Source organism: Dicentrarchus labrax, unplaced genomic scaffold, assembly GCF_905237075.1.
Source record: "Dicentrarchus labrax unplaced genomic scaffold, dlabrax2021, whole genome shotgun sequence".
Lineage (NCBI taxonomy): Eukaryota > Metazoa > Chordata > Actinopteri > Moronidae > Dicentrarchus > Dicentrarchus labrax.
In genome coordinates, this window is record NW_026136705.1 from 24,836,126 (window position 1) to 24,860,410 (window position 24,285).

General features: G+C 39.7%; 3 protein-coding genes across 4 annotated transcripts in view; 1 reads left to right on the top strand and 2 right to left on the bottom strand.

Moving 5' to 3' along the window:
• The window catches only part of LOC127364742 (core histone macro-H2A.2), a 74,830-nt gene that overhangs the window by 25,031 nt on the left and 25,514 nt on the right, over positions 1-24,285 (bottom strand). The window lies entirely within an intron of this gene.
• Positions 549-13,930, top strand: faxdc2 (fatty acid hydroxylase domain containing 2). The gene is made up of 9 exons (XM_051402584.1): positions 549-687; positions 2,253-2,299; positions 4,497-4,594; positions 5,484-5,587; positions 6,575-6,696; positions 9,925-10,130; positions 10,746-10,851; positions 11,759-11,925; positions 12,486-13,930. The coding sequence occupies exons 1-9, from the start codon at positions 663-665 to the stop codon at positions 12,640-12,642; spliced, it is 1,032 nt and encodes a 343-aa protein (XP_051258544.1). The 5' UTR covers positions 549-662; the 3' UTR covers positions 12,643-13,930.
• The window catches only part of larp1 (La ribonucleoprotein 1, translational regulator), a 49,870-nt gene continuing 39,726 nt past the window's right edge, over positions 14,142-24,285 (bottom strand). For both annotated transcript variants that reach the window (XM_051402577.1, XM_051402576.1), the window contains 11 exons: positions 24,038-24,219; positions 23,605-23,703; positions 22,999-23,325; positions 20,684-20,807; positions 20,123-20,328; positions 19,900-20,006; positions 19,351-19,508; positions 19,025-19,169; positions 18,816-18,925; positions 18,551-18,678; positions 14,142-18,001 (listed from right to left, as the gene is read on the bottom strand). In XM_051402577.1, coding sequence (XP_051258537.1) covers positions 17,783-18,001; positions 18,551-18,678; positions 18,816-18,925; positions 19,025-19,169; positions 19,351-19,508; positions 19,900-20,006; positions 20,123-20,328; positions 20,684-20,807; positions 22,999-23,325; positions 23,605-23,703; positions 24,038-24,219 — 1,805 coding nt within the window. In that variant the 3' untranslated portion in view covers positions 14,142-17,782. The remainder of the gene's footprint in view (positions 18,002-18,550; positions 18,679-18,815; positions 18,926-19,024; positions 19,170-19,350; positions 19,509-19,899; positions 20,007-20,122; positions 20,329-20,683; positions 20,808-22,998; positions 23,326-23,604; positions 23,704-24,037; positions 24,220-24,285) is intronic.

Here is a 24,285-nt window from a genome sequence, read left to right on the forward strand (position 1 = left end):
CCAAAGAGCTAAATTATAAACTAACAGGGGCAAAGTTATGAATTATAATCATTTTAATGAGAGAGATAAACTGTGAGAAACTTATAAATGAAAGGTTATTCCATTTGCAATGTGCAGACAGACTTTATCCTGCACGTTTGTAAGACTTGTCGGTACTTTTGAATCAATCTTTTATAAATAAAAAGGATCACAGTATGCATACATATACTGGTTTTACTTATGGCTGCACCATTTTATCAAATAGAAAGATTTTAGTCTTCTTGGGCATAATTTTATTAACAGTTTCGGTGTATAAGTCAGAAATAGTGAAAATGACTTAAAACCAGATTATAAACTTAATAATATCTGCAATGGATGCTGTCTTAAACTCTATTCTTACTACTCAAACCTCATTTCCCCTCATAATGCTATATCACACCAGCGCAGTGACCACCCTGCATGCTGGGTTTTCAACCTTCACCTCAATAACTGTCGGTGGGGGTGAAAAAAACAAACACATCCTCACATCACACAGACACTTGCCGCTACTTCCGAGTACAGCTTGAGTCAGCTGACGGGTAATCAGCCAATCAGAAGTTGTTCGCTGTTGTAAATACAGGGGTTGATTTGAGCGCACGTTGAAAGGACGCAGGAGCAACACAGGCGAGAACCCGAGAGGAGACATGGCGGTGGACAAAAGAGTCCGCGGTAAGTCTGCTTTATTTCACCTGTAACATGTCGAGGGAGTCTTTTAAAGCTGTGTGACTGTATTAATGGTCCAGGAACAAAGACTAATTAAATCAATTTGGGCTGTTGAATAGTTTAAAGTCTGTATATAAGCTGTTTACTAGTGTGTTTTCTTTCAAGAGGAGCCAATCAATAATCTATGATAACCTTATTAGGCTGTATTAGGAGTTTCATAAATGTGGCTGCATGGCAGTATTGTTTTGAGTTTTAGGTTTATTTTCACTTTGATTAAAATAGGGAAGTTTTTCAAAGCCCAGACTCTGATGTCAGTTGTTTTTCCCATGTAGGCCTTTATTAAATCAACAGGAAATAATACATATATTTTTAAATCATACAGTCATACTAAAAGAAATCACAATATTCTTTGTATTTCTGAAGTTGTAACTTGGTGATTGTCTAAAATAATTATTAATTAATGTTTAAGCACCAGCCATAATATAACTAAAGCTCCCCTCCAGACATTTAAAGGCATATACAAATACTCAGTTTTAATGATAATTTCTGTCTATCAGATGGGTTTTTCCAGTTTGTCCTCCAAAAATATATATTTTTTAACTACTAGACACGAGGTTTCTATTAGTTCACTAAAAAGTTGGTTTTTAGTGTAAACCTGTTTTAAGTTTGTGATTGGCTTCAACACTAGTTGTGATGTTACAAAATCATCTTGTATATTAAACTGTGTTGATCACAGAATAACCCCCCCCCTCAGCAGATGAATGTAAAAAACTGACTTAGTGTCAAACTCTGCACATACAGTTCATCATTCTGCACGGTGAAGCATGAAAAACACATTTTTGACTTAAGGAGGACTTTAATATAATTTGGGTGTTATACGTGTAGCCTTCTTTTGTGTGATTTTTGTTCTTTTCTGTCCCTAAACTTTCTATTTTGTGCTGAAGCACAAAGAGAGAGACAGAGTGATGTGGAACAGGTTGTTATTCCCAAGAATTTAGCTGAAAAAGTGCTCACTGTAAGGAGGATGGATTATAATAGGATTATCCTCCAGTATAATCCTCCAGCTGTAAATTTTGCAACCAGGCTACACAGCACTCAGATGATTATTGTAGCATAGAAAGATAAAAGCACTCTGAGATGTTTAGACTGTTTAATTAACTCACATTTTTGTGATGAAACGGCTTCTAGTCAGTGTAGGTTCGATATATTAGGCCATGTATGTGACAATATGGAGTTTTAAAGTGTTATCAAAGTGTACTTTGAAGGTTTTTCTTAAACAAAAGAAGAAACAAAAACTCGATCACAAAATAAATAAATAAATAAAAGCCCGGATTTTTAAACCCACTATTATTTTGAAAGCCAGTTGGGATTAGGCCATCTTCCTTTTTTTTTTTTTTAAATATACAGCAGAACATTTCCTCTTTAATCTTCCACTGTCACTTATTTTTTTATTTGTAAACAATATTTGAAATTAACCCCTTAAATACATATTGTAGTGAAGAATCTGTTCTAATTCTACCTGGAACATAAAAAATAAACAGTTTACAGTTTATTTATTATTGTGTTTACAGGCACGAAGGGTGCTGCCACAACAAGCAGCAGCAACAGTAGCAGACAGGTAAGAACACGACACCGTTACAACCAAATACTCTGCTATTACCATAATAAACTACTAAAGATTGATCCTTTTAGACAATCTATGATTTATTTTCTTGCCTCTCTGGTTTGATCTGTTGTAACACTGTTCTCACTCTTTGGGTGGAGGTAGATTTTTAATTTGAAAAATGGAAAAGCAATAATATTTGTTCCAGTCCTTTGTGGCATCTCATGAAAAAGTAGGTTTAGTACATTAAGTAGTTCCTGACCACCACTAGTTCTTATCATATTTATTTATATTCTATTCATCTTGAAGATAGCTACCTAATGCTTCAGGAGCTACAAATCCTCCTAAAGTTCATTAACTTGTTTCATCAGTTTCATAAATCTTTAAATTGCTGCATCAGAGGTCCTGAAATCCTGACAGGAAACAGAATCTTTGTATGTTTTTGGATGTGAAAATGATAAAAAAAAATTAAATCAGCACAAATTGGCACATCTTCAGAATTTAGATGTGAGCGAGGGATGATGTTTTTATGTAGTTGTGTAGTGTTGTGTAGTGTTATGTAGTGTCTGTATGGCCATATAGTTGATAGTTTTTCATGAATCAAAACATACTATCAGTCATCACTCATGTTAGCGTCAAAGAAAATGTAAAATGTTGCAAAGGTAAACTAAAAGGTTTAAAAAAGTGATCTATTATATATAACTTTTTACATTACTATTAGTCTAAGGACTTATTACTTCAACTCTTTTAATAGTGTCTGATTCCTCCGTATATTTACCTGTGAAGCGGTTTGTAACATGTGATTTGCATTTAAAAGTCCTGTTACATAAAGCTGGTCTGACTTGACTTGTCTAACTAAGAAGGTGCTTTCTGACTGACTCCATGAGACCTTTCCTGTTTGCAATGTTGTTCTCTGGAGCTAGCTCGACCTGACAAGTTGCATTTTTTCCCCTTGCACTATTTAATGGAGCTCTGCAGGGAACAAAAGGAGGATCTCAAATAATGGGCTACAGTGTGTACGTGATCGTGAGAAATGTTAAGGACTGTGATCGGTGACAGGGAGGTGACCGTTGTTGTTGTTGGTAATAAAAAGGATGCATAGGTGTATTCATATCTGTAAGATCTGATTATTCATTGCATAGACATGTTTGTGGCTCTTAAAAACCCGCACAGACCGCTGAGTACTGACACCAGCATGACATTTGTGTAACATTGTTCCCACTGTTGCCATGGCTGTGCCAAGGGGCAGCCTGGGTAAAAGCTGGCATTTTAGAAGGTCGGCTGAATGTGACATCAATCCCCTGACTTAATTCCCGCTGAGTGAACTGATCTAGTTTTCTCTCAGTGTGGCTGGCTCAGACTTTGCCTTTACTGAATGCATTTTCATAGATATTTAGTTATTCAAAATAAAAGAAATACTTGTACGTACGTGTCTGGATCATCTGCAGCCGAGAGCAAATTCATCTGTCGGCAAAACTGGAGGTGACACAAAACCTGTTAAATATGTTCAGGTCACACTAAATACATACACATTGCATGTCCTAAAGGTTAAAAAAAAACTTAATCTGAGATTAATGTACTGGTCAGCCCTGTCTGCATTCATATTTGAAATATGTAGCACTGCAGACAGGGCTGACAGACCACGAGGACTCCACTCCTTTTATGCGTTGAATAGCTTTTGATGCTGATAAAGATCAAACCTCTTGCACACACCCACAGTTTCAGTACACCTCGCTCCCCACATTTGTATTTAAGTGTATTATTTAGGTTGTAATGAAAGCAAACGTGTGAAAAACTGTAAAGCCTAGTATATTATTTTCATTGTGCCAACATCCACATGAAGGATTCAGAGTCACATTACTGTTTCTCTCCTGCAGCCTGATTTATTTTGCTCTTTAGTCTCAATTTCTCCATTATTGCATATTATCTCTATGCAGTCCCATGGTGCTAAAGGTCTCATCCTTATGAAAACATTAGCCATTCAAAGTGTTCTTTGTCTCTGCATATCAGTGTTTCACTTACAACTGACTTGACCTAAGAAGCCACAGTGTTGTCATCCTCTCATGAAGGTTTCAGTAACACTCTCACTGTTGTTTGAGACATTTCTACACCATAAGACGTTTCTGATTTGGCTCAACATCATGAGATTGAACGGTTTCATCAGAGTGAAACAGATATGTTCATATAAAAATTTTGCTTTTCGTCTGTGCAGGAGGGCCCTGGAGGACTGTGGGACTCTGTGAAGAAAGCTGCGTTTGTCATCGGATCTGGAATCTTATTCTTGGCTGCATTTGGCAACTCGCTGACATGGTAGGATTTCCCCACAAGTTACAGTCTTACAATGCAACAAACCAGTGAACCAGAGGAGTAATTATGGGTAGTTAATGCACGGCAAACAACGGCAAATATAGGCAAGACGAGGAATTAAACAGAAGAGAAGTGAACTGGATGGGAGGCGTCAGGACAGTGCAAACTGGATAGACAGTCTGTTGGGGTCCAAATTATACTTCATAATCACCACAGAAGAAAATTAAAAATTAATGCTTAAATTACTTTTGTTCTCTCACCCAGTTGGCTACAGAATGCTTTATTGCTGGCGCATGAGATGAAAATAGGATTTGCTATATTTCTAAATTGGTTCTAAAAATGACTCTTTGAAGCAAAGATACTAATTATTATAAATCAGTAATTTGTTACAGGCAGCAGCAAAATGCACTATCAATTAACAAGCAGTTGAAAATGAATCCTGCTACTGCCTGCGTTCTCCCTCTGTTTTAGGATCTGTCCGGGTCGAATGCATTTTGAATCAGGTCTAATTATCTGTGGGTATATATTGACAGGGTGCTCGGATCTGGTTTAGATCAGGTCTCAAAATGTTGTGGGTTCAGATTGGAAAGGATTATTACAGGACAATGGACATGCATGACGTGATGGGAAGTATCTAAGGTGTCACTAGGTTTATTTAGGTAGATCCTATTGTTGTCCGGGCGTTTTGTTGTGGACGGGTATTGACAAGGCGGGCGTGTCAAGCTTAGTATGGCATTATTAGGTGGTTGCTAGGCAGCTCCGAACCCTCCCAAAATTATTGTATTGTGTATTGTAGGTGACAGAGCCTGAGAGTCTGTTGGAGAGTGGGCTGAGTTCTCCAGCAAAAAAAAGCGCAATAATAATAATCAATTATTGACGATTCCTCCTCCAGGCACCTGCAGAGATTCTGGGGAGCTTCAGGAGATTTCTGGCAGAACTTGTGGACCAAGCTGTACTTGAATTTTGAGGGTCATGAAGCTTCTTTGTTCTACTTCGGTAAGGAATAACAACTGGTTAGTTTTGTTTCTTGTCCAAAAAGCTGTTCTGTGGAGTTAAATGTTGCAACCAACAGGCTGCTATTGACAGTTCGTAACAGAGCGGCACGTTGTCGGGCCAAATTGAACACAACGATCTGTGTCCTTCTTGATAGCGGGCTTGAATGTCCTGCGTTGTGTCATTATACACTTTGTGTTGTTTTGAAACACTTCTTCCTCTTCTAACATTTTAGAATCTGGCTTTTCACAGCTAGGATGACTTTTCACAGTAGTAGTATGACATATTTACTAATGTAGTGTTAAATTAAATTACACACATGATTTCATCTCCCCTGAGACACAAACAAGGCTTTGTTTTCAGAATAATGGGTGGCACGAAAGAAAACTTTTCTTAGTAACAGCCACAGAGGAAATACTATATTTGCGTAGCCTTGAGAGCAGTTGTTTTTGCATATCAAGTCATGAGCTCTGGTGTCGACTTACACTCTTTTATGATTCAGCCATCATGTTGTTGTTGTGTCATGAACTGGCCCGTCTGTTTTGCACATTGTAAGGTATCCTCAGTCAGATATTATCTATGTAGGACGTTATGTGCTTGCAGGCATTTTTCCAAAGTGGTTACGTGTGGTGCATTAAGGTGAATCAATAAAGCTCAGAGAAAGTCATACACTGTGCCATTTAAAAAAAAAAATAAAAATCACTTCACATGGAGCAATCCTGTTTGATATCTGTCATAATGTTAATTACCTCAGATTGCTCACAATTCGTCTTGGTCTTATAGTTAGCTTCAAAAGTTAACGCAGAATGCCGGGCCTCAGAAATATCAGAAGGTGGTTTGCAGCATTTATCAGGACAAATTGTTACCTGACTTTAGCTCAAGCTCTGGTTCATTTTCAAGATTGGTTTTGGCCTTCACTGAAATATTCAGGCTCACATCAGAGGCTGTCATGTTGTCCCTCTCTGACTATGACCTTGTTTTTCTCAACAGGGACAATGTTTTTCCCGACTCTGTCGTTCTGGGCGACGAATGCTCTGCTGCTGTTGGTGGACACTACTGGTAAACCCTCCTTCATCACTCGCTACCGCATCCAGGTGGACAGGAATAACCCGGTATGTCCTGTATTAAATGTGCTACAGTATCTCCTCTGGTATCACTTCATGAGGAGTTTAAGTTTCAGTTATTTCTTTCTTATCCCCAGATTAGTATCTGCAAATGAATTTCCTATTAATACCACCACTAGTACCACTGTTCTACCACTAATGCCTCTACTACTGTTACTACTACCTCGAGTCTTACATTTGATACCAATGAGATACCAACACCAATTCAACCTCTAACTCCTCCTATATTGTTACTAAGTGAACTGCTTCTATTGATCATTTTATGGCCCCTTTAAACCTCAGTTCATCTAATAAATGCATCCAATCCTACCTGCTTTGTTAAACTGAGCATCAGTTAATGAATACATTTATATAAATTTGTCCCGTAACATTGAGATTAGCTTCATCGATTGGTTGATAAATCTTTTAATAGAGAACGATCTTTTAGACATTACTGGAAAATACAGTGATGGTCACATCACTGGCATCAAAGTAATTATTATTATATATAGAAATTAAGAAAAATGGCATGATACATTTAAAATAAATGAATCAATCAAAAAAATTGCCAAAATGAAATAAATAAATGCATGAATGGGCATTAAATAAATAATTTTATTAAATAATAATTTATTGTTTTCTTTATATTTTATTACCTAATTTATTTGTATAATTATTCCCTGTGTCAATTTGGGCCCTAATAAATAATAGTTATAAATATGCTTTGGTCTTAAATTATCATAAGTTTTGAGAAATCCTTTATGAATGCATTTATCTGCCATAATAGACAAAATGTTCACTTGCTGCCTAATATATACCACCCACTGACGGGAACCATGATAACCAGATAATCAGTGTTATTCACTTCACCTGTCAGTGCTCATAATGTCACGGCTGATTGGTGTAAATGACCCTTGGTGTTTCTGATCTGATGCGTCCACCTGTCCGTCTGGCCAAAGTCCTCTCACTGTGTTTGATTAACAGACGTTGATGGACGCTGGAGAGATAAACACTGACATTACTGATAACCAGGGCTGGAAGGTTACTCTCTAAATGCCATCAAATTATTGATTACCTGAGATTATGACAGGACACGGGCACAGGAAGCTTATTCACTGATGGAATAAAACTTATCTTTATATCCATAATCCATACTTCTTGCAGACATCATGTTCAGATGAAACTCTCCTCACACTCACACAATACACAGTCAGTGGTTTAGTACTGCAGACAAAAACTGAAAGCTTAATTCTGTTCCTGCTAGACTAGAGTGCACAGTTGACTACTCCATCCGTCTATAGCGTCTTCAAACTTGAGTTGGTCTATAAAAGTCTGCTCTCAACGTATTCTGCTCCTATCTGTTTTGCTGTTGCTGTTGTTTTTAGAAATCCCCCCCCATTGTTTACTCTTTCGCCCTCGGTGTTCCCCAAGGGCCAGTCCTGGGCCCGTTACTGTTCTCCATTCATATGCTGTCATTGGGTCTGGTTATCACTAAATCAAATTTTCACTACCATTGTTACAATCCACCAATCATAACAGCCTAACCCAACTTTCCGCTTGCCTTTTATGATAGCACATGCTGGACTGAATGCAAAACTCAACTTGATGAGGACAAAATGGAAATGATCTTGTTTGCCACACCCAATACTTGCAACCTTGCTATATAAATAAACATCATTATTATATGTACATTACATATATTGGGTGACATACATTTTTAATAAAATTGCTATTTTGCTAATGTCAGTCATAATATATTACCTCGGATGAGCTAATCTATGACAATCTGCTGAGTAATCATGGTCGCCGAGATACTGAAGCTCTGTGACCGAGAATAACCCTCTGAGCGGTCATAAACAAAGCCAGGACGTGCAGATGTGAAGCAACAATACAACCTGCAATACAACACAGGGTCTCACAGGGTGTCTCTCAAGCAAACTATCTATATATCTTACGTGCAATGATTTGGATCGCGTGTCAGAACCTTGGCAGGTCTTCAGATGGCCTTTTTTCTTTTTTTTGGAGTAAGAAAATTATAAGCTGACAACTCACAATGAGGGGTTAAATCACTATGGACGAGTTGAGACACGCACAGTGTCTCACTGCCTTCATTCTCTGTGTGTGTGTTTAGTACAAGAAAAACAACTCTAAAAATAGAAATATAATAGAAAAGAATAGAATAGAAAAGACATTTTGACACAGTCACACCCACAGTAAGCACAGGTGTAATTCAGTGATGGCTGAATTCCATTCAACTGCTTCAGTCTCAGGGTCCTCTATAATTGTTTGCTCACTGTCACACTGTCAACACTTACTGGGACACTTAAATAGTAAAGAGCCATTGGGGATGTTATTAGTAACACCTGTGCTTTTCCAAGAATCCAGTAACTCTGGGCAAACAGAGGAGTCAGTACAGCAAATAAGTCCGTGTCCAAAATATTTTGCAGAATGAGACATACAACATTAGTTTGAGAATGTGCTTTTTCTGGTATGACCAGTCAAAATGTCTATTGTGTGCTGTGCTGTTGCGTCTGTACTTTGGTAAATGTGTAATTAGGAAACAGTACTGTAACTGTGCAAAAGTTAATTTGCGTACACTTTAGACACTCACACACAAAAGCTCATCATGATAATGTCCATAACCAGGGTTCAAAGTAAACACACAAACTGGAGATACACACAGTAGATATTATCTATTCTCTGCATTTTAGTGAAGGTGATCATTGAGAAACTTAACACTTTGAGTTCCAGTACTCATTCTGACTTAAAACATCTTTTTCCTGTTATATCTTATATTAAAATACCTGGTAGACATCAGTTGTAGTCATCAATACATGTGCAGAACTATTAAAACTCATATTGTGTTTAAATTACTTATTAATTGTAATATTTTACGGATTTACAGATAACTGTTTACATGGATAAATGTATCAAATCCGAATTATAAATGTGTCAAAATATAAAGAAGATGATAGAATACAGGTTGTAGAAAATTAAGATTAAAGAGAGAATGTAAGAAATCACCTGCAGTAAAACCCATAAAGAGCAGGGTTTGAAAAGGGCCTTTAAACTCGAGATGTTAATGCTTCAGTCTTCATCTATACACAACACCCCATGTTAGCTCTGCTAGCTTTGAATGCACTTACTGTAAGACTCCACATGAAAAATGTCTGCCAAGCGAATGTAATATAATATTATGTAAATTAAATACATGTGTCTCTATGCTTTGTCATCCAGGTGGATCCAGCTAAGGTTCGCCATGCAGTGAAATATGTCATCTTCAACCAAGTGTTCATCTCTGGGCCCATGGTGGTGGTAGCTTACCAACTGATGAGCTTGAGAGGGAACCCCTGCGGCCCCGAGCTGCCCACCTTCCATTGGGCCCTGATGGAGCTCGCTTTCTTTGCCCTTGTGGAGGAAGTGATGTTTTACTATTCACACAGGTTTGGATCAGTCATTTCTTTTACTATTTACACCTGCGACACGTCAGAATATATCCCATTAACATGATTCCAGTCAGTGCAAAGATTCAGAACCTATTTCCTACACATTAAAACTAATACTAATACTCATAATAATACACTTAATTTGTATATATTTATACAAGAAATGCAGCTTTAATAACAAGCAGTAGAGCACTGTTCCTTCCTCCATTTGAGATTCAGTTATCATTGGGACACTGGGACATTACTGCCACCTGGTGGTAAGAGTGAAGAGTGTGAATATAAATAAAATTTAAGATATATTTACTTTTACTTTTTTTTTTATCAGGTTTAGAAAATAAATACAAAAAGTAATAAATAATGAAAGTGACCAAGTAAAAGCAATCATCACCATGCTAACATGCTAAAGTAAGATCTAAGATGGTAATAATAATGATTTTATTTATATGTACTATTTATATTATAAATAAAATCATATATTATATTTATATTACAATGTGCTTTACAATAAAAACAAATAATAAAAGTAAAGAAGATCTAAAACATAAGATATACAACAAGATAAAATAATAATAATCAGTCAAAACAATTTATTTTGATCTTCTTGTCTCTCAGGCTGTTCCATCATCCCAGCCTCTACAAGCATTTCCACAAACAGCACCATGAATGGACCGCTCCCATCGGGGTCGTCTCCATCTACGCTCATCCCCTGGAGCATATGGTGAGTGATCCCCCTCCCCTCGTTTCACTTCATTTCTATCAGTCTCAGTCAGGTTGTTGACCTCTCTAGAGCTGCGCGTTGTGGTCGATCTTTCACTGTCAGTGTGAGAATACACGAAATGATTTAAAGAGAAATTATACCTCTGATCCACAATCCAGTGCGGAGGATTATGTAGAGTCTGCAGGGGGAGTCTGCAAGTCTCTGATTGTTGAGTCATTGAGACACAAACCAGCTGCAGCTGTCAAAAATAAATCCAACTTACATCTGGAATCTGAAAAAACCTGATCCTAAAAATAATCAGAATTCACTGCTCATCTAAAACTTGAACCAGATGTTGAAAGTGTGATGCATTCAAGCCTTACTGTATATTCACAGTTTGACCCGTTCAACACTTGGGTATACGGATTCAGTGCAGAATGCAGTGTGTTTACTTTGTACGGTGGTTTTTCAACCACAAGAAATTCTGAATGTAGGGTTCCCAAAGGAAGTGGCCTCGGTCCTTTCCACTTCTTAGTTTTCCCCTTTTGTTTTGAATAGTGCAGTTTTGACGATGTACGCTGATGACTCAACATTATATAAGTCTGCTTATTTTATAGATGAACTAAATGTAATTCTGCAAATTGAACTTGAATGTGTGTCTAATTGGGTGGAAAATAATGAGCTTGTTGTTATTTTTGCTGTAGAGTGGGTACGAGGTTAGGGACTTTGTGTGTGTGTGTGTGTGTGTGTGTGTGTGTGTGTGTGTGTGTGTGTGTGTGTGTGTGTGTGTGTGTGTGTGTGTGTGTGTGAACGTTGTTGTATTTGTTCGTGAATCCGAATGAATGAATGAATGAATGAATGAATGAATGAATTTTCTAGCTATTTCTTGGTCATTAAAACCAGGTTTGTTCTTCCTCTTTGCCATTAGCTCTCCAACATGCTGCCGGTGGCAGTCGGACCGGTGCTCCTGGGCTCCCACCTGACCACCACCACCCTCTGGTACTGCCTGGCTCTGGTCAGCACCACCATCTCCCACTGCGGATACCACCTCCCCTTCCTGCCGTCTCCCGAGTTCCACGACTTCCACCACCTCAAGTGAGTCCACCTGTCCACTCTTCTGAGACTACTTTTAATGGGATTTAATGTTTTTTTTTAGTTTTTTATCCATATTTTGAACGTAGTTTGTTTGTTTTTTATGTTTTAAAAATTCAGGAATTTATCAGTTAAAATGAGATTAAAAAACCTGTTAGTAGTTAAACAATTTCTCCTTTACTCAAACTGGAGAAAATACTTTTACATTTGTTGGGGACTGTTTTCAGCTATACGTTTGGTGTACTAGTATTTAGTTTCAGTTGAAAGGCTTTGGATATACAGACAATACTTGTTAATAGGATCAATTCATTGTTGATTTTTGTCATTTCATGAGATTTGTTGACAGTAAGGAAAAATACAGAATATCTCTTTCCTTTTAAGGGTATTATTTCCGTCAAATTACGACTCATTTTTTAGTTATTTAATGGCTGTAAATTAGAAAATGGACCACAAAGAGAATACAGGTAGATTTTTAATTATAATTATATAGTTTTCCTTGCTAGTTAGATTCTTGTGTGTGGATAATGGAAACGGCTGTACTCACACATCCTTCCTGGTTCCAGGTTCAACCAGTGTTTCGGGGTCTTCGGTGTGTTGGATCGGCTCCACGGCACCGACACCAAATTCAGGCAGACCAAGCAGTACGAGCGCCACACCCTGCTCACCAGCCTCACCCCTCTGAACGAGAGCATCCCCGACGAGCCCAAGAAAGGCCATTGATGAACGCCTGAGCCCTGACCTTCAATCTCAGGCCCTGGCCCTCGCCAAGTTTGGGATCAGTTCCCAATCAATCTTAAATGGCTTTCAGATTTTGATTATTCTAGAAGAAAACCTGTTGATCAGTTTCAGACAGTGAACATCTTTTATTTTTCCAATTAGAAATGTTGTTGCACTTTATCCGACATGCACATTTCATTAAGTTTGGCCTCCATGTTCACTGTCGCCGTGGAGACGCCTGTCACTGTGATTATTTTTAACCTGTTTTTTTCCATGATATCAACTTCCTGTGAACTAGGAAGGCTGTTATTGTAGTTAATAATGTGGTTCATGGATGGTAATGTACGGAGCAGTCAGTAGTTCGGGGTTATTGTCTGGTAATATCTTAGGAAAGTTTATGCCAGGTGCTTGATTTTAAAATATAAATACTGACTGTAAGTCAGACTTATGGGATGGGATCATCTTACACAACTAGCTTGTGTATCGGACATATTCCTGCTGAGGTAGATTTAAGAATATAGTGATTGATGAGGGTGAAAATAAATAATTTCTAACCATGATGAGACTTTACTGCACCTCGCCATGACTTCCCTTCTCAGGTGAAAGGAGACATATTTAACCGTCTGCTGTTGTCTTTCCTCAGCTTTACAAATACGAGGGTCCAAACTTGTGTTTCAGGGCTGTTTTCACACATATTAAAACCCACCACAGTTCTTATACTCAGTGTGAAGCACATAGTTAAAATGGATGTGAGAGAAGTAAATTCATGCTGCGTTCACAGCTCCCAACAGTCCTGAATAACAGAAGAGAGGTAGAGCAAGTAATTTCAATATGAACAGATTCTGGTTTGGATGTAAATTCAACTTCATGGTGGTGATGTTGATCATCCCCCAGATTCCTCACACTTGAAAATGATTGTATTTGGATCTCTGGGCCTCTAAAAGGACACTTTTCTTTACTGAATCTCGGCTTTAATGTTAGTAGATTCAGTTTAATCTAGAGCTATTGTTGTAATTCTTATAAACACATTTTATATTTCAAGTCATGTTTAATAAGAGCAACAGTCCAGACTCTTGTGCTGCGTTCACTTGCTGCTCAGACAGACGATACAGTTGCACTTTTCATTTCCATGGCACTTAAATCATATTCTTGAATGTTAAATGTGTCTGTATTACAGGGAGGCCTCAGAAACGTTTGTACAATAAATTAATGTTGAAAGAGATTTCCTACTGTGATTGATACAATGTTAATGTTTCTACTGGACTGTAATATTAAAAACATTTTAAGAAAAGATGTGTATAATTTTTTCTACTCTTTGGCATCAGAATACAAAATTAAAAAAATCAACCCCTTCAAAACTAAACTAAACTCTACTGAAACTGCTACATACATACCAATATCATCTTGACATAAAGCTAAATACAATAGAGATCTGACTGGTTGCATTCATTCATTCATTCTCTCACTCTCTCTCACACTGAATAATCACTCAGAAGTCTGCGTTTGAGGTTTTTTTGTCCGTTTTGTGTTTTTTTTTCTTTATTAAGGAAAAGCATAATTACTACAAATTACAAATAACACTAATAGCGAATCACATCAGCCTACAAAGCAGATATTATGAATATTAAATGTTATAATACAAGATCTCATTCAAGTATTTTACATTTTTCCATTTTATATATTTTTTTTGTTCCTTTTTTCCTTGTTTTCATCTTTTTTTCCTCATGACAAGCCTAGGATATTGTAATGTAATGAACTATTTTAATGGTTCATATACAGTTATATCTTATTCATATGGCTTTATGGAATTTTGTCCTTTTTTTTTTTTCAGTCTCCAGACATCATAACCAGCCATAATCCTCTAAGCGACATCACAAACCCTAACCGGGCTCTTTCTTTTCTCCTTTTCTGCTCCTCCCTCCATTTCCACGTCCATCACTCATCTCTCCAGTGTCCGGCCATTTGGCCAAGTCCTTGTAAAACTGACAAGCGGGGGATGCGGCCCCCCCTACAGTTTGTTTGGACACCTAGCAGCAGTCCTATGCTGATAAGAGAAGGCTGAAAACTCCCAAAACACCTGAACCCCCACCCCCCACCCCCCCAAATGTCTGGTGACAGGTGATGGCAGGTGATGATCACATTAGAGAGAGGGATCATGTGACTGTCCCGGGAAGAAGGCGCGCCCCCCCCAGTGGCAGTCTGCCATGTCTGCAGCCACACACACCAACTCACCCATTCAAAGGCTCCGCTGGTTTGGGGAAAATGCGGGAGTTTTTCTTTTCTGAATAGCTCTTATTTTTCCTGTCTTTAAACCTCCAGTAAACACTTTGATGCATCAACTGTAAGCCTCTGAAACTGATCCAAATCTCCCTGAAGATAAACCAAAAAAAAAAAAAAAAAAAAAAAAGTACAGCTTTGCTTTTTCATTTTCATGTTTCCAACAAATGTGGATTTTAGAGGAAGAAACTGAAGAACTGAAACACTGAGAGGACAATGTGAAATCCACCTCCAATCTTCTGGAACATCAACCAACAAGCTGAAGGGTTATCACGGAAAAGGACCAAAAGTTAAAAAAGAAACAAACACAGGTGTCCAAAACAGTTTCATCTAAGTATTGTCAGGCCTCGTCCGAAACTCTTAAATTCCTCAAATGTATTTAAACTTGTTTTACTCATGTGACTGTGCGGTTTGACTCATCACTCGGGAGCAAAAACGTTGCAGTATGTCAACGGAAACTGGGTCATTTCACTAAACAGCTGGACATCCACATGTATTAAGACTCAAGATTTCTTTTTTTTTTTTTTTTTTTTTTACAGAATTTTAGGAACTACTTCTTCAATCCGAACCCCAAAATCAAATCATTTCTATGCATTTTTTAGACAGTGTTTATAGAAAACCTGGAGGCTGAAGATTTAACAGTTAGTTTGAGTCAAATGTTACTCTGTCATCTTGGCAAAAACCTTACTAAAAGAAAAAAAAGAACAAATTAACTGTGATTTCAACATGAAATATTATAAGCTTAACAGATTGTGTTTTTGCGCTCAATACCTGTTGACGCCCTGATGTCAACTTTCCCTTTTGTGTTGTGAATTATGTTCCCGTTTCTGAAATCCACAGATGTTTTTACCAGCCTGACACAAACCTCCATCCACCTCCATCATAACAACAACGCTAGAAACACTGCAAATTGAAATTAAAAAGCATTAAAAGATAATCATGAGACCATTAAAAAAAAAAAAAGTTAAAGAGTACATACATGTGTAAGGCAAATATATAATCTGTTCTATAAACAAAAACAAGTAGCAGGGAGCTGTAATCATTTCTCTTCATCTGTCAAATTCACATTTACATTAGTGGAAGAAAAAAGAATCACTCTTCTATCTGATGTCATCAGTACTCGAGTTGGATAAAGATTGAATCATCCACAGTTGACTGTAGGAAGTGTGATAACTGAACAGAACAGTGTGTGAACGAGCAATCCAGTCTTGAATTTTTCTCCACAGCAAGGCAAGACATCGAGCTGTGTGCGTGCGTGTGTGTATTTAGTATTCAGCTTGCTCACGCTGCTACATCTGTACCTGCGTCAGTGTTCATGCCTGTAACTGGTGTGTGTGTGTGTGTGTGTGTGTGTGTGTGTGTGTGTGTGTGTGTGTGTGTGTGTGTGAAACGGGAAGAGGTGGCGAGCGCCAGAGGCCCGTTCAGCCTCGGGAGAGCAAACTTCAGTTTAGCGGTGAAGTCAGAGGCCAAATGTCTGAGCCTCGTCAGCGTCTCCACCCAGAGCACCTGCGACAGAGCACGACGGCCCTCCTCATAACCATCGCTTCTTCAAGTAATCCAGATTTTGATGATTCCAGTCCTGATCGTCACTATCGTCAACTGATGGATGGATGTCGAACGGATGGATGAACGGATGGATGCAGCTCGTCTGACAGGGAGGGGGGGGGGAAGCGCAGGCGGAGAGAGAAAGTCAGGAAGCACCCAAGGGGAGATCATCGGGGACTCTCCCTTCCCAACTCTCCACCTCACTGAAGTGTTTTGTTTGTTCTGTTTTGTTTTTTTGTTGGGGGGAGGGGGGGGTGGGGAGGCGACCAACCTCCACCGGGTTGACGTGTTTCAGCACAAAAAGCCACGACTTGCAAACACAGGGAAGAATTACAGGACTTGTAACAGACTGAGTGACACTTGGAAGACAGTTGGGAAAAGGTGACGGAGGGGGAGGGGTGTGGATGGAGAACAGTTTGGCAGACAGAGCGCCACCTAGTGGCCTCTGCTGGACATAGTGACCGGATATATGGGTGATTTCAATGCTGTACAATCGACAATAAGGTGGTGGGCACAAGTTAGAAGCAGTAAAACCATTAAAATAAGGCAACTTTCAATGATCGTGTCCACACTGAGGGGTTGGTACAAGTCTTTTTTTTTTTCTCCTCTATTTTTATCATTTGGTTCTTTTTATATTTTCCCCTCAATGTCCAGCCATAAAGTAAATCAAATAAATTTCAGCCCCTCAACTGAGAGCACTGGGGCTCTGCGGATGGAAATGTCAGTCGCTCAGTTCAAACCACTTTGGTCCGGTTGGATGTCAGAAGCAGCACGGCCTCCTCTAGCGGGGCTTTCAGATGCTCAGTGTTGTTCGAACTTTTTCGAAGTCTCCAATCTCACCACATGCCGAAGAAATAATAATCATAAATCTGAGATCTGGGCGAAGAATCAAATATCTTTCAGCCTGCAGGACAGTGACGATCAAAGAGGGGTCCCAGTGACAGAGAGGGGGGGTCAACATGAAAAAGGTAAAAAAAAAAAAAAAAAAAAGAAATCAGGAAATCAGCACTACACCATCCACCGTGTGGACTGGCAATGATATGCAAAAGAAAAAAAAAAAAGTGTTTGACACCTCATCCATTCCTTGCCTCATTAAGACAAAAAGGTTCTTTTTTTCCTCAAAAACATAAAACTAATTAATAAACCATATTAATTTTCCTTATTTCTCAAAAACTGTCGCAGGTAAAAAAAAAAAAAAAAAAGTATTCTCATGCTTGAATGAAGAGCTAGACGCCCCCCTCCCCCCTCCTGTGGCGCAGAGAGAACCAGCGATTTGCAGACGTGGTTGAGTTGATCCATGTTGGCCGGCGTGTTCGTGGAGTTACTTCAGTGTCTTGGCATCTGGTGCAGGGTCAGCAACGGGGGCTTTCTGGCTGGTGGGTTTGGCATCATCCATGGCTGCGAGGCCCTGGGCGGTGGGGGCGGGGCTGGGGCCTGAGCTGGCCTGGCTGTGGGGCCGGCTGGAGGGGAGAGAGGGGTGCCGGCGGCGACCGTCCCCGCTGGACGAGTGTCTTCTGCGGCGTCCTTCTTCCATAGGTGGCTGGAACCAGAAATAACCAGGGTGGAGATTAGATGGTGGGACGTTTTCAAAGCACAACAACTTTTAGGAAGCACAATCAGTGTGCTTCAGTAACCAGGTTACTCAGAGAACACAGGTTACGTAAGTAATCAGATTTTAAATTAAAGTCTTCTGTCTTGCAGAAGCGGTTACCAGTACAGGTGGCAGTGAAATCAGTGTTCTCCAGGAGAAACCTACCTAAGAATACATATTTCTATAAGTGCTTGTAAGCACCGTGACTAACATTCATCTCTTGTCAAAATGTTTTGAGACCCGTTTTCAAAACTCTCATGATCTTAGCAATCAAATACGTGTCAGACGTGTTGTAGACTATCATATCTTTTTGTGAAGTGCATGGAAGAAGCTTCAACCTCCTGCATACATAAAATAAAAAAAGAAGTAGTCACTTTTGTTCTGAAATTGTTGTTGTTGACTGAATTTATATCAGCACTGCTAAACTGCTAAAGCTAACAGACGACATTGAAGCAGTTGTGGGCTTTTTGTGCGATGCGGCATACGCTCCTCACTTACATCAATTCTGAAATCTTCCAGACGTTTAAACTTGCTCAGGTACTCCTGCAGCTTGGGGTCGATCTCCAAGGTCTTGGCTTTAGAGTATTTAAGGAAGGCCCAGAACTTCTCCAGTCCATAAAGCTGGCCTGAGCACAGGAGACAGACAAAAATGCAAGTTAGTCCAGGTGGATTAGGCGAGTCTGAAAATGGTGCCCCCCAGCTGAGATGGTGTTTGTGTTGTCTCTTCTGTTCTGTCAACAATGTTTTTGTCAGGATTTCTCACCAGCCTCGTAGTCTTTCGTGGTCTCCTCCTGGAAGTCCTTAAAGATGTCTGGCCTGAACTTCCTTTCTAGACCGTAGCTGTAGTACCTGAACAGGCACTCCAAACCGTACCTGCAACACACAAACACAGAAAAACACGGCTTAGAAACCAAACAAACAAACCAATATATGCCCGTATATGCAACTGATATCACTGGTCGAGGCTCTTACCTGTATCCTTCTTTTCCATCCTCGACCACCAGCTGTCTGAACTCTTCGTACATCTTCCTGTTGAAGTGATCTCGCAGGAAGAACGACCAGAAGCGGAAGAGCGTGTTCATCTCCTGTGATTGGCCGATTCCCAGCCGCTTTCGCTCTGTGATTGGTCGAGAAGGGAGACAAAGTGGACAGGGTTACTTAAGACTACAAGATAAAATCTAATCCAGACATCCAGCATCGCTTCATCGTTAGAGGTGATTCTGCAGAGTTTACTGATATTTGAAGACCGAAAAAAAAATAAAATAAAGCGGAAGAGAAAGAAAAAAACATGCGTTTACCATTTAGGCAGCGCCGGCGGTACTTGTGATAAACATGTTGCGTGAAGCCGTTCTCCTTGAGCAGCTCGTGTGATGGGTGCTGGAACTTGGGGAGAGACTGAGGTGTGCAGCCAATGTTACCCAGGACAGGGGTGCCCTCTGATGGGCTGGCGTTAGAGCTGAGAGAGAGAAAGGTGGAAATGGAGAGTGAGAACAACCACATCATATATTTAGAAATACTTCAGCGTTGAAGTCCTGAGTCTCAGGTGATGTTTTTCTTTCTATAATTCACAGATCACATTTTTAAAAAGCACTTATTTTTGTACATTGGGCATAAGCTTAAGCTTAATAAGTATATTGAAAGAGGAAAGATTTGTCAGTTTTTACATATAATGAGAGATTCACAATCTGAAAGAATCTGGCAGCAAGTTTAATAAATATGTACTTTTTATGGTTCATTAATGCCAGTTAAAATTAACAAATAAGAGCATCTGTGAAATATTAGAGGAGTTGTTAAACAAATCATAAGCGATACTATTCGAAGGAAGAGTGCAGAGCAGTGAGTCTCACCTGACAGACGCAGTACGGGAGCGATGCTCTCTGGAGTCCATCACCCAGCCGACGTGACACTCCATGGGCGGGTTGGAGCTGTGTCGGGTCTTCCTCTTCCTGGGCGTCTGAAGGGTTACGGAGGAAATGAACAAGTTTAGAGGGTAAATATCCAGCTACAAATGTTTAGTGATTGTGGATTTTATCCCCCTAAAACCTTAAAATCACCCTGTAGACATCTTACCTTGGCATCTACAGGCCGACTTTCCTTCACCACAGGGTAGAAGCGTGGCGTCATTGTCTGGTCCTTCCGGTGAGGTGTGCGAGGCGTGCGGGGCGTCCGGGCACTGCGGTAGTTGGGCGAGTCAGGCACGGTAGTAGGGAGCGAGCGTGCTATTGAAGAGGGCTCGGGGGCACCGAAGAGTTTGTTCGCCAATGCGTCTGTGGGGACTGAGGATGCGAGGGAAGAGATTAGATGCAGAGGAGTATAAAAGACCAGAGTTGTTCACACTCCAACCGAAACATTTTCTCAATATGCTTCACAAATCCTGAAATAAAACATGATTGATGATCTAAAGTGAAAGCCACAGTTGTTTCCACTTTAACACAATGACAGTTTATCTTTGCATCCTATGGAGGGGTATAGACCTCCATTTTGGGTATCACTGCTCTATGAAACAATTGTGTTTTACTTCATCACCATCTTCAGAGTAAAAATAACTCATTGATATCACAGTTTTAACTTGGATTCAACTCGTCAGTGTATGTAAAGCTGTGTCAGTTTTATGAGTTTTCGTTTCCTTACTCTGCTGGGGGCGTGGGGGGCCTGGGGGAACTTCCTGGTTGGGGTCGACAGGGGGTTCAGGGGTCAGGCAGTCAAACTGTTCCCGGCTGATCAGGTGGACCTTCTTGAAGTTCTCCACCTCTTGCTGTAAAAGGGAGAAAGACAGGAGTCAACATGACGACAACTCTGATAGGAATCTGTCCCTAGGTTGTTTATTTTGGGTAAATAATTAAAATAAATATATTGATAAGGAGGAATAAAAACGGTTTGATGACATTTTCACTCATGGTGAAATGTACCAAAAAGGAAGCATAGTACATGTTACATAAAGATTAATTTTACAGAATTTCACTGACCAAATCTCTCAGTAAACAAAATCATTACAAGAGAGATTAATTTACATACTCAAAAAACTCAAACTCTTCACCAAAATATATATACTCAATCACATCAACTATAAAAATAACCATCGACATTAAGGAAAATGTAACCATGTAAATCATCAACAGACCTTATCTGCAGAAATCTGGAGACTGAGATGCAGCAGCAAAACATGGCTGCCAAAAACACTCTTTTCACCCTCATGTTGAGGTCTCTCACTGGTCTGACACCAACCAGCTGCGTTACATCAATACACCCTGAATTTTCCACCAGTGAAGACCTCCTAATAACAAAACAGTTGCTGATCCTCCTCCTACAACAGCAGCTCAATATAAAATCTTACTATTAACACACAAAAAGTCAACAATGTACGAGTCCCTGCTTAACTATTTCACCAAGATTATGATCATGTGCGACTCACACTTGCCCCTCCATTCCACCAAGAATCCTCAGATCTTTGAGAGTCCATCTTTGTCTTTCCCCCTGCAGCCCGTCAGCTCGACCCCTCAGGCCGAGGCCTTGTGTGTGGGGTTTATTTATAAACAAGCATCCTCTGTTCTACGCGCAGCTGGATGCGTGCTGGCGAGCACGTGAAGGTCCCACAATGAGCTCAACAATGCTACAATGGGCAGCAATGACAACAAAAAACAAAACAAAACAAACTTTCTGTTCTGTGTCGGGTTTCGATGTCCAGAAACAGCTCTAACTGAAGAGGAATAAATCTACTCATCATCTGGTCTTGGGCAGAAGCCCCTCCAATATGACAATGACGTAACGTGGAAGCTGTCAGAAGAGCCGGCCCTCAGTTATGTATCACTACAGGTTGTATTATTTGATACCAAACTCCACTCTGATTGAGTCTTCATTTTTACAAACATGTTTTTTTCAGCTTTGTGCAACAAAAAAATGAAATGTATCTGTTTATTTTAAAGATTAAAAACAGAAATAAATTTAAAAAAATAAAATTTCAGCACAAACAAACTTATTTAAAGGATTTGTGGAGCCTAAATAATCAACCTTAGTCCAGTTCAAAACTGGTTTAAACCAACCTGCTATGTGGTTTTGAGGCATTACACTTTGTTTTGTGTAGTTCTTTGTATTTTTATTCAATAAACTGAAAGAGACGGCTTTCTTTTGAAATTATGAAAACTGTATGTGAAATGGACACTTTTGTTCTGTCTGGGTATTTTGACAAAGCCTGGTAATTAAGAGAAAATCTTTTGTATACGTAACCATGTTGTTCTTCAATTGAGCAATTACACACAGTATGTGGTTTGTGGCAATGATTTTGTTTTGCTGTGGAACATGTGTCATTTTAAAAAGGTATTACATGAAAATAAAAAAATCTCTTATTCATACATCTGTCATTGATCACATTAGTGTAGGCAGCCGTTTGTCTTGCTTTTGACTGACTGGGTCAGCCAAACTGCCACCAAATGATGACTGTAGGATTACAAAAAGATTTACAAACAGAACTAGTGCATTCATTCTTATTTATGGGTTAAGATCAAGCTGCATGAAGGCCAAGCGTCCTTTGGATCAGATGTTGACAACAGTCTCACAGCAGTGGTGAAGTGTCTTTTCTAAACGGTGGTCTAAGTCAGTCCAGTGTTGGTTTTTGATCTTATTGTTGGAACTATGGCTAAAACCATGTTTAATATTCATTTAAAACCATAACCAAAGAGGCACTTTAACACAGCTCATCAGAAAGCATTAAAGTGACCAAGAAAAGCCCAAACTATACCCTTAAAATACAACAGCAGGGAGTTTTTCCACTTCTTCTAATCGTCTTTCTGACAGAAACCAACTGTTCCATTATGAAGATTTATGAGCTTAGAGACAGTTATACCTGGAGTCTCTCTCTCCTCACTCTCAGCAGTGATGGTAGAAACAAACACACCCTCACCTTGCCCATAAATGACCATTCATAGGTCGACCATGAAAGATGACCTCACCTTGATGGTGGCGTACTCTGGCTCGTACGTGTCGTCCCACAGGTCCTGCTCATAGTAGAAGAGTCCATCGTTGATCACTTTGACCAGCTCGTTGGTCAGTTTGGCGCGCGATGTGTGGTGTCCCGTGCGGTCGCCTCCCGGGTGCTTCCTCAGGTACGGCGGCGTCTGAGTCACAATCAGGATCTTGTTGACGTCATGGTCATCAATCTCGCCGTCCGTTTCCTCGTCCGACCAGTCGGTGAAGGTGTTGCGGCGGCCGTCCATCTGCTCCATCTCCTCATCGAACATGAAGTCGAGCTCCTCCGGTTCGTCCTGCTCCGCTCCGTCCTGAAAAATAAGTTGTTAGTTGATTATAAGTTAGAAGTAAGTTGATTATATGTTTTGACCTTTCGATCACTGTGTTTGATCACTTGCAATTGCACAGAAAGGATTAAGAAGCTAAATATTTTCTGGTTTCCAGCTTCTCAAATGAGGATTTGCTCTCCTTCATTTTAAATTCTTTAAAATTTTGTTTTTTTTCTAACAGTTACTAGACTTACTGAAAACAAATAATCAACAAACTAAAAGAGAAAAAAATCATTAGTTGCAGCTCTAAAAAGAACTCACCTTATTTCCTGAGGTAGCAGGGGAGGGCGAGGAGCCAGGCTGGGGCACTGGGGAGCGAACCAAGTCATCCTTTTCCTTCTGCTGCTGCAACGAGGGGGCCTGAATCCGCCAACCAACAGCGACCATAGGAAGGGGGGAGGAGGAGGAGGAGGAGGAGGGTGAGTATGGAAAGAAATGAATGGATGAAGGAAAGGACCAACAAAAGTTTACAACTGTAACTTTCTATGATAACCTAACAATTGATAGACTAATTATCAGCACTGTCTGGCACAAACACATGTTTTATCATAAAGAAAATTGTAGGAAAATGTATTTTGATTCTGTAATATATAGAAATTAAGATTATAATCTATAGCCACTTTTCTCTGAGTACAGCAAGAAGACATCATAGTCCATGTAAAACCAAATGATCATATGAGTGAGTGAATTTTACCTTCTCTGCGCTGACCTTGGGTCTGGCCGGGGAGGGTCTGGGCCTCTTCTTGACCTCAATCCAGGACTCAGAGTCCAGGTCGGGGAGGCTGGCGGAGAGGCCCTTGGGCATCGTCTTGAGGTTGGAGATGTCTGATTCAGTCTTGGTCTTTTGCTTTACGGGTGTGGAGGCCCTGGGAGACCCTGCAGCAGACACAGAGGGCATCGGAGAATATTTTGTATGATTACTTGTAGCAAAGATTTTGTTTT

Bases quoted from the DNA above. Each gene is read 5' to 3' on its own strand.
- faxdc2 (XM_051402584.1), top strand. From the start codon at position 663: ATGGCGGTGGACAAAAGAGTCCGCG. The intron at 6,697-9,924 runs GTATGTCCTGTA...TTTGTCATCCAG, and splicing joins AGGTGGACAGGAATAACCCG to GTGGATCCAGCTAAGGTTCG. The intron at 10,131-10,745 runs GTTTGGATCAGT...CTTGTCTCTCAG, and splicing joins ATGTTTTACTATTCACACAG to GCTGTTCCATCATCCCAGCC.